Source organism: Macrobrachium nipponense, chromosome 45 (genome assembly GCF_015104395.2).
Source record: "Macrobrachium nipponense isolate FS-2020 chromosome 45, ASM1510439v2, whole genome shotgun sequence".
Taxonomy (NCBI): Eukaryota; Metazoa; Arthropoda; class Malacostraca; order Decapoda; family Palaemonidae; genus Macrobrachium; species Macrobrachium nipponense.
Window position 1 is genome coordinate 13701217 of NC_061105.1, and position 10977 is coordinate 13712193.

The 10977-nt window shown below is 42.9% G+C and overlaps 1 protein-coding gene across 1 annotated transcript in view; it reads right to left on the reverse strand.

Moving 5' to 3' along the window:
- Positions 1 to 4147, reverse strand: part of LOC135214387 (bromodomain adjacent to zinc finger domain protein 1A-like) — a 35986-nt gene extending 31839 nt beyond the window's left edge. The window contains exons 1-4 of the mRNA XM_064248637.1: positions 3872 to 4147; positions 3506 to 3641; positions 2996 to 3148; positions 2512 to 2805 (exon numbers count right to left, since the gene is read on the reverse strand). Coding sequence (XP_064104707.1) covers positions 2512 to 2805; positions 2996 to 3148; positions 3506 to 3641; positions 3872 to 3984 — 696 coding nt within the window. The 5' untranslated portion in view covers positions 3985 to 4147. The remainder of the gene's footprint in view (positions 1 to 2511; positions 2806 to 2995; positions 3149 to 3505; positions 3642 to 3871) is intronic.
- Positions 4148 to 10977: the final 6830 nt, after the last annotated feature.

Genomic DNA, 10977 nt, shown 5'->3' on the forward strand with positions numbered 1-10977 from the left:
TTAGGGGGGGGGGAGGCGACCTTCTTCTTCGGCGGGGGAGCCTTAGAAGAAGAAGGGGAAGAGGCGGCAGACGACGACGACGACGAAGAAGACGATGAAGACGACGACGACACCTTCCTCCTCTTCTTCTTCTTCTGCGTTCAACCTCCTCAGGACCGACGTTAGATCTGTCATCCAGAGCGGAGCCGGGGCTGCTGTTGCCGAAGCAACAGGGCCCGGACGCACCTGTCCGAACAGATCAGCGGCGCCAGGAACAGGAACAACATCAGCAGGTGCAGGCATCACAGGAACGGCAGAAGAGACAGCAGGAGCAGGTACAGGAACGGGCAGCAGTGGTCAACGTCACGTCCGTGGACAGCAGCTGGGCAGGTAACGGCAGGTACGGCAGACTGTGTAGGCGGTCCAGATGGGCGGACCAGCGGCACAGACATCCTAGGTACCGGTGGGAGGTCCAGGGGCGAGCTCTTCGGGCACATGAAGTCGGTCGCGGCAGCACGGCAAACCAGGTGGCGGGCATCACACTCCCCCGAGGTACGGCGACTGGCCCCTGCACCGATGTAGTGGGTGTCACAGAGACCGCGTGCGGGGTGTACACCAGGTGAGGAGGTGAAGCGTAGCCGGGTGTTGTAAGGGTCGTGGTGGTGGTCGTGACCGTAGCATGGGTGACCGCCACGGAGCCAGCGAGATGGTAGAGCAGCCCCTGGACACTCGGCACGCCCTGCAGCCCCAACGATGCCCACACCTGTCCGAGGTCATCCTTCGCGGCAACCGCACCTGAGGAGGCAAAAGTCGGGTGATTAGGGGGATCCTCTACCCGTTCGCGCGAAGACGAACGGATAGAGGACCCAGAGTACAACTCGACGTCAGGGTATCTAGCGCCCTCCTCCACACTCGACAAGTCAGGAGAGGAGAAGGACCTAGAAACCCCCCCCGAAGGGGAAGGCGCGATACGTGGAAGTTGAGCGGGCGGCAGGAAAGAAGACGAAGTGTCCGTCACCAAAGGAGTCGCGGGAGAGCTTTCCGACGACTCCTTTGCAGGCCTTCGCTTCTTCCTGCCCTCATACAAAGTCCACTGCGCCTCCGACCAATTATTGCAAACATCACATGGCTCGGCTCGGGTGCATTCGCGCCCCCGACACCGAGCACACAAAATATGAGGGTCTATCTCCGGGAAAGAGCGGAACTTCCCGCATTTACGCCCTTCGGTACCCGGGCATAGTCTCCGTGGGGTAGCGAGGCGAGGAGATTCCATCATTAATCAAAAACACTTCAAAATATTATGAAAGAGAGAAATGATTGTACTTACAATGAATTCTTTCATACACAAACACAACCATATACTCAAGAAAGCAAACGACGAGAAGCGGGCAGAGAGCGTCGAACACACACGTCCACTCGCTGTGAGGCCGAAAGCAAAAGTGGTTTGTTTACCTCCCAGTCGCGCGCGCGCGCCTGTCGGACAAGCAGTTAACTACCGAACCCCTTGTTCGAAAGCTTACGACCTATCCAGCTGCCGCTAGTACCTTCCTATTGTAAAAGGACCGAAGGTTTGTATGCCGTGTCGGAACAATTTTTATTTTCATCCGAGATGGATCTCTTAAAAGTTGTAGAAAAACTGTGATATGTAATCAAGGACACTTGCTTGTCTCCCGTACTTTATACGGTGCTCGAACTCTTCCTAAATAAAATTTTTTACATGAATGTTTTTCAAATAAACAGAGTACTCAACTTTATGAGCTGTTTTCGAAACACAAGGTCAACTTAATCCACAACAACCATTCAGCTTTTGTGTGACTGGAAAGATTCAGATGATGGGATTAAAAAGGAAATTTTACGACCGTATTAAAGGACCCGGAATGGAAGGATGCTGGGATGAGCTTGAGTCAGATTAAAAGTCCTGAGGAAGTTTGGCATCGTCGCAAACCTACTCGATGTTTCATGACATTCTAGACAGACTATAATAAGCTGTAGGGTTATAATATGCTGGTTCAGAAATTACACAAACGGCAAAAAATTAAAACTGATATTACAGCTGCCCCCCTACTGATATCCGCAACGACTTGATACTCTCTAAAACCAGTTATGGCAGCCTATTTTGATTGCTCAAACATTACAAAAACCCCCTCTTACATCACTTATAGCTGCATACTTTTATAGTTTTATCATGAAAAATGTATTTATAGCTGCATACTTTTAGTTTTATTATGAAAAATGTATGTCACAAAAATATTATGAAAATATGGTAATTAGCAAATATTTCTCCATGAAAAAGTCTACCAATGTGGGTATACATTCTTCTGAAAAATCCATGAATAGAGCCTACAAACATGAGGTCTTAACAATAGGACAATCTTCTAGCACCAGCTATAAACCAGTTAAAAACAAAAGACTGTAAATAAAGGAATTTGCGGTATCTGGCAACCTATACGTATACAAGGTGGAAGCTGGTCACCAACCAAGCTTGGGATCTTGTGACGTATTGTGATCCCAGAGTATGATAAATCAACTAACCTGAGGCTGGTAGTGATCCCAGGGTTCAACCTCAATTACTTCGTACTTAAAAGTGGCAAATGGTGGATAATCTTCATCCTCGTCTTTCTTTTTGACCTCCTTTGGTTTCTCCTCCTTTTTGCTGACAACTTTTACAATCTCGATGTCATCATCGATTTTCTGTGGTGAAAGCTTTTCTGCAGTGATTTCAATGCCATCATCACTTTTTTCATCATTGTCTTCTTCATCACTCTCTGCCATTTTTGCTTCATAGGCTGCTATTTCTTCCTCTGTTGGGTAGATAATCCTTAGGACCTGTGGGAGTAACATTGAAGAAAGTATGGTAACACATTCGAGAGATATCATTCTAATCAGGTAGCTAGAAATGATAACTTAACACTTAAAACTTCTCCAAAAAAAGTTCAACAATGTTGTGCAGAATAAGGTCTTGTTAAAATGCCTCACTGCAATTGATCACAAAACTGCTTTGAAAACGACGTCGTACCTTACAGTCATACCAGTGCTTCCTGACAATTGCCTCAACCTCTTCTCCAACAAAGTAACGGTCACGAATGTAATTGAACACATCATCACTCATGTCAACGTAACGTCCTCGGCGAGTTAAGGTTGCTATGTACAACATTGGCTTTCGTAATTCCTGTAGTGAGGAGAAATTGTACAAAATAAAAATCATGTCCATTGTACATAATCTCGTAAATGGTCTAAAGTCAAATTTTTTCAGGGAGTAGATACATATTATCTAAGTAAGACAAGGCATGGCAAAGTGATAATGGCACAAAATCTTATTGTAAATCTTTTAAAATACAAATTGAACTTGTTTAAATTCTAATATTACTAGTAAATTCAGTCAATAAATCTTTAAACCTCAACTAATAAAAAGAACAATAGTTTATATAATTCTACTAGAGAAATTCAAGTATTCTGAGTTTTGCACTTACAGGAAAATTAAGATATTTTATTGCATACATTAGTAAATAAAAGAATACATCATTACCTCAGGAACATTGGCAAGACATTTTCTTGCCCTATTTTCACTTTCCACAGCTTCTGCATATGTCAAGTTTGGACGTCCAGTTAATTCACAAGTCCAAACCATAGCATGGCAGAGGACTAACCTTGCCCAGTAATCTCTGTGGACAGACAGCAATATCAATTAAAAAAAACCTTCATTCTGTACTCACATTATTTTGCAAGGTTACTCAACTAGGCAACTTCTTACAACTGTTAAAATTTTCACTTCCAGCATTGGAACAAATCTATATAAGAACACTAAAATATCCTGGTGGCCACATTAGAATAAGAACTGCATGATGATACACAAACATTATACCCACTAAAAGAGCAATCATACTTCACTTACTCATAATCAGTAAACACTTCATTGGTGATATCGCTGTAAAAAACCGTATCAGTGTCCTGTAAGTTTGGCGGAGGCTCCCTTCGAATGAAAGGTTTCTTGTTGAGGAGAGGCATGATGAAAAGCTGAGTTTAGGGGGTCAATGTTACCATTGATAAGATGACATAAAAATATAAATCTATAGATGTTTTCTTCTTGAGCTTTGTAGGTCTACTTAAAAATCCAGACCTACTGTACTTCGAACTCCACAACAACTGTAAAGAGAAGTTATAACATCATTAGTCCAACTATACAATCAATTCTTGTGGAAATGCCACAAAATTCTGCCCTAAACCATGTTAGACTGTAAGATGAATTTATAAGCATGCAAACCATTTCCATGCACACCTAGATAAGTTTAGTAAGTTACTGAACTCTGGCTATCAAACATTACCATACTACCATACCACGTAACATTAATAAATAGGGCCTGTTGTGGCATATTGGACAAGGATTGGAATGGAAACCTATTACAGAAGGAACTATACTACCCTAACATACCCTAATCTAACCTAGCAGGCTGTTATTTAGCTGAGGCAGGAACCCCTGGGGCAGGAAATTCCACTTTTTATCAAAACCTCAGCTATAACACTGCGCATGAGTGATAGCATCCTAAGATGGACAGCACGCCCAAAATACTATTGAAAAAACCTACTTCCAAACACTAAAATACTAGATCTAGGAAAAATCAATTTCCAAAAAAATACCCAATGCAGAGCTCTTGTTTAGTTAGGGTAAAATATCACAGCAGGCCAAGCAGGCCACCTACAATCAACGCTAGCCACCCTCCGAAAAAGTACATTATAACTCGTCCTGACACCGGAGATGGGCATTAGTCGCGACTTCTTGTTGGTGAAAAACGGAGCTAAAGACCTCTACTCTCCTTTCGAAGTAAGTATTTTCTCCAAAGTTAGAAATTAAGGCCAAATTTTAAGATTTAAACAGACGGTACTGAAAAAGGGTGGCTACGGCAGTGGAAATCTCACCAAAAACACTTTTAGAAATTTTTATTACAACTAAAAAATGGTTTCGAAGATTGACGCTATCTTGATGTTTACGGAGTCGCTTGTGTCAACAAACTTCCCATTTCATGTGCTAAATCTGCACACCACTTGTACCCCATAGACGCTGGGGCACTTTCATCACAACAATCGTAAAAAACCCACCTCTTACCAGCACTTATTCGTACTTATTCAAGGGGACTACGGCATTCTTTGCGGCGTTTTGCGCTCTTCAATTGTTTATCAGTGTTGTCAATTGGTATGTGTTTACCCTCCAAACTAGGTATAAGACTTACACAAAACCGGGGAAATAAGTGAAATTAGCGTATCTATTTGTATATATACATATTAGAGCAATTTTATCATTACTGCATTACTATGACAACTAGAATTCATCGAAACAGTTTGTAAATGCATCGGCGTATGGTGTGACGCTCCACTAGATTGGCAACGATGAGCCATTTTTCCTCACGTCGTCTGCTCGTAAGTATACATCCGAAACATTTGTAATTTTTGGGGGTTAATTTGGTTGCAAAAAAAAAAAGGGATAATGGACATGAATTAAATAAACATTTTGAAGTAGAGTTAAACTAAATATTGAGTAAAGTAAACAATTAAGGGAATAAAGCTTTGCATCTCATAATCAGTGTTGTCGTCTGCTGCTCGTAACTGTGTTTGCGGAGTGAGTGCTTAGGAAACACGAACAGCAATGTGGTTCGATGCACTGTTGAGTGAATTAAGACCAAAATGTGTATAATGTTACAATCAAACATAAGCACTGTGGAGTTTCAGTTGTGATGGCAGTAAGGATAAAACCACTGACTACAAGGTAAGAATGAATTCAGTTCCAACCATAACCCCGGAATAACAAGTTCATACTTTCACTAATATAGGCAACAAAATGTTGTTTTATTGTGCTGATTACAACTGCAATCTTGAGTAAGATCAATAAAAGTTAAACGTTACATACACTACGGGCTAACATTGTTCAAATGAGTGCTGGGAAGGCTGGGGAAAGATGGTGGCCGTCACTGATGAGAACCGTCCATGCAAAACGTAGCCGCCATATTGGATTTCAAAACTGCCTTGAAAACATATTTTACGAAGAGCTCACATGCTTATTTTAGTTCGTATGGGGCTTTCATATATCACAATATGTTGATGAAACTTCAGTCTTTTAAATGGTATGCTTAGAGTTGCAATTGTATTCATGTTTCACCAATTAAATATCGAGTGAATAAGACCCATCCACCGTGATGAGGGTTGGCCTGTCGTGATATTCTACCCTAAGTTTTAACGACAATTCACTATTTGATGTGTGATAAAATTCTAAAATCCACTTTAGAAATATCTATATAGTACCTAGTCTCAGGCAACACCCCAAACTAAAGATTGCCTATTCAATACATAGGGAATACATAAAGAACACCCCAAACTAGGGTTAGCCTATATTAAAAAACTGAGGCGCACCCCAAAACTAGGGATAGCCTACGCAATTAATAAGGAACACCTTAAACTAGGGATAACCTATTCAATAAATAAGGAACACCCCAAACTAGGGATAGCCTATTCAATAAATATGGAACACCCCACGCTAGGAATAGCCTGTTCAATAAATAAGGAACACCCTAAACTAGGGATAGCCTGTTCAATAAACAAGGAACAACCTACATTAGGGATAACCTATTAAACAAAATAAAAAGGAAAAACACCCTAAACTAGGGTTAGCCTATATTCAATAACTGAGGAGCACCCCAAAACTAGGGATAGCCTATTCAATAAATAAGGAACACCCCAAACTAGGGGTAGCCTATTCAATAAATAAGGAACACCCCACTCTAGGAATAGCCTAGCCTATTCAATAAACAAGGAACACCCTAACCTCGGGATAGCCTACTCAATAAACAAGGAACAACCTACACTAAGGATAGCCTATTAAACAAATAAGGAACACCCTAAACTAGCAATAGCCTATTCAATATGGAACACCTCAAGACAAGCGAGTCTATTACATAAATAAGGAAGACCCTAAACGAGGGATAGCCTATTCAAGAGGTCAATAAGGAACTAGGGGGAAACATCACAACAGGCCAACCCTCATCACGGTAGACGGGTCTTATTCACTCGATATTTAATTGGTGAAACATGAATACAATTGCAACTCTAAGCATACCATTTAAAAGACTGAAGTTTCGTCAACATATTGTGGATATATGAAAGCCCCCATACGAACTTAAAATAAAAAAACATGTTGAGCTCTTCGTAAAATGACAATTTGTCGAAAATTGCATTTTTCCTAACTATACAAACCTGAGGTCCTTTAACAATAGGAAGGTAACTAGCGGCAGCTGGGACGGTCGTAAGCTCGAACAAGAGAATGGTAGTTAACTGCTTGTCCGATCGTGCGCGCGCCCGCGCGCGAGAGGTGAAGAATCACTTTTGCTTTAGGCCCATGCAAAAAGTTGCAGAGTGAGGGGTGGCATGAGGTGGGACTATATGTAAAGGACCTCAGGTTTGTATAGTTAGGAAAAATGCAATTTTCGACAAATTGTCATTTGTTCCGATACGTAATACAAACCCTCGGTCCTTTAACAATAGAAGACTCACTTCTTGGTGGGAGGAATCTGAGTCTTTTTGGTGAACAGACTGGTGTTCGTCAACCCTGGATTGCCTCCCTGGTCGTAAGAGCAAGGGAGGGATCCAAACCTCTGTCCGAATGATCGGGGTGTGCACCGCAGGATCAATGGTCAGACCTCTGGGCCAAGTACTAAGAGAGAGGCAAGCGTATCTCTTCGTACAGCAAGCAAGAACTTGTTCCTGTTTGCAAGAGACAATCATAAAATGATGGGTTTGTCTCAATTTGGCATCCACTTCCTCCCCCTGTTGGAGGAAGTGGTGGATATTTACTCCTATCCCTACTGAAAGGGATAGGATGGTGCTCTATTGAGTAGCTCACCTGCATCTCGTCCTTACCCAGCAGGGTGACGACCGTGTCCCTCTACCCAAAGGTAGAGGGAAGAAAAAGATGGGAAGAGGAGCCAGTCACACTCTCATTCCTCATCCATTCTTACGGTCACACCAGGACTCGATGCTGTTCAGCCTGCGAGGGTCTGGGTTAACTACACAACGTGTTGAGCCAACCACCACGGTTTCCAAAGGAAAAAGATCCAAGGGAACTGTGGGGCAATATCCATGAAGGTAAGAAGGAGGTGCATGCGGTCCGGTTGACCAGGCGCCTGCCTCATTACCTGCGCCACGGAGAAGTTCTTGCGGAACGCGACGAGAATGATGAGAGGCGTCCACACTCATCCTGGGTGTCGAGTTTCTTCAGACAGCTCCGTCGCACCTTCACAGGACAAAGCAGCATAGCCTTCGTCGGAGGGGGGGGGGGGGGCGGAGGCGGTGACGTCCCATTAGGGAGGGTATTGTGAAGGACTCGAACCAATCGTCAGTTACCGAAGGGTTCTGAGTCTTGCTACGAAGATCGGTACGAAATCGAGCGTCACAAATCCCCATCCCTTTGTGCTTGACTTCTCAAGAGAAGTCATGCAGTTACCTAAGACGAAAAGAAGGGAATAGTCGTATGACCTATCCCTCTTCTCGACTTTGGTTATGTACAGTACTCATACTGACAAGCTATTAAGACGAAAAGTAATGATTGCTCTGGAACAACCGAACTAAGTCCGCAGCATAGTTCGTAACTGACTCGGACGCTCTGACAGCTGCCGACTGGACTGGTTCGGAATCAGTAGAGGCAAGTTGTCCAAGCATCCGGTAAGTCACGTGACCTTCGCCCTTTAAAGAGTTATGCTGAGAGACCAAACAAATAAAATATTTGTTAGTCACCGATGCCGGACGGCGCGGCGATGATTCTCTTAATGCATAAGCTCAAAAGGCGAAAGTCAATTGCCATCAAAAGACCGAGGTCCCTGATGGCAAGAAAATCTCATAGATGTTGAATCTCAGCTTAAGGAGAAACAACACATGTGACGTTGAAGACGAAGGTAGGCAATGAATGCAACTACGTCTTTCCAGCTGAATCGAGAGAAGGAATCTCAAGATTCTAAACCTGTGCTTACACATGACTGAAAACGCTAACCGCCATTTCATTGCTGTCCGTTGTGCAATGAAAGCGGGCGTTCTTCAGTAATGAAACACAGGGGAGAGAGCCGCTTGAAGAATGCTTCTCATGGGCCTGAACGTTTGGAAGTAGAGCTGGCAGGTGTGGGGGGGAGTAGGCGATGTCTTTCAATACATCTGCTAATCCGGGGTGAACAATGAACAATTGTACACCTCCGAATACAAGATATTTTGAGGACAAACTCAGATTCCGCAAAAATCATTCGCATTATCGGGATACGATGCAGCAAGAGACTATTACAGAATTCTGTTACCGTGCGGTAAACAGAAAGATGAGAGTCGAATAGATATCTCTGTTTAAATTCTCGCAAATAACCGAAGACGATGAATACTAGCGTTTCTCAGCAGTAGATGGGTCATTCATGTATGCAGAATCCCCGTTAATCAGAGACTTAAGTCCGTGATTGTTGGGCAGAGATACGGTTGTTATTCAATCAAAGCAGGTGAGAAAGACATAAACAACCGTCTATCTCAAAGCGGCAGCTTGATACTGAAATGCCTCGGGCAATTCAATACGCAGTAGCTGTCGCTGACTCGTCATCCTGAGTGCCAAGTAAATCCTTTCCACGAAGGAATGCGTTCGGTTCTAGAACCACCGAGCATAAAAAGATATGCTCGAGCAATTATATTTTAAGCGAAACGAATTTCGGTAAATATAAAAGCTAAAATGGTGTTTGTTGGATGACAACACCATAAGTATATAAAATTGAAAAACTGGAAAACTCCTGGGAGGTTGCAGGCAACCCGGGTTGCAGTTCAATTAGAATACTTTTCGTTCTAAGTCGCAATCCGTAGAATAACCAGGATATGCGCCTAACCCTCGGAACCATTCAACTGCTTAGCAGAATCATGTCGCGAGGTTAATATAACGTAGTATATTGTAGGATTCTGAACACGATCTCCATCCTAAATTCTTTCCTTCAAGAAAACAAAATGATATTGTTATGATACAATAAAGTTTCATACATACTTACCTGGCAGATATATACATAGCTAAGACTCCGTCGTCCCCGACAGAAATTCAAATTTCGCGGCACACGCTGCAGGTAGGTCAGGTGATCTACCGTCCTGCCCTGGGTGGCAGGATTAGGAACCATTCCTGTTTTCTATCATATTTTTTCTCTTCCACCTGTCTCCTTGCGGGGAGGCTGGGTGGGCCCTAATCGTATATATCTGCCAGGTAAGTATGTATGAAACTTTATGTATCATAAACAATATCATTTTCATACAATCAACTTACCTGTCAGATATATACATAGCTGATTGGCACCCTTCGGTGGAGGGTAAGAGACAGCTACTATATGGAATAGACAGGTAAACAACATATGTTGTAGGTATAAATAAAACCTTGGTTCCTACCTGATAGGTGGTAGACTTCGTGGGTGTTTGCCCAGTAGTCTGCATCACCTCAAGAACTTTAGCGAGATATGTGATCTATGGCCAAGAGTTCTTTTGTGGGTCTGCCGAAGGGGTCTTATCCACTTACTCGGCAGAGCCTGAAAGGACTTTGTCAATGGGTGCTGATCCACTTATATGACAATACACCTTATGAAGGAGCGCAACACCGATCCCGATCACCTGATCCTAACACGAGGGTTCGCGCTCAAATTGGAAAGAGTTATCCCCACACTCCTTTCAAAAACCCCAATAATTTCACTAAGTTAAAAACTTTAACTCAAAGTTAAGGATCAGTGTCGGCTCCTTATCCCAGTAACGTATCCGCAGAAACGTATAAACCAAAAGAGAAGGATCTCTCGTAGGTTAACTTGACATCCTTTGTGTAATGAGAAGTCAACACAGAGTTGCCTCTACCGTACAACACAGCTAATATGTCTTATATGACATATTGTTATGTAAAGAACAAGAATTTGCAAAAGCGCGCACTTCCTGCGCTTTTAATTCTCAGCTGTTTGAAGGAATCAAGTCACT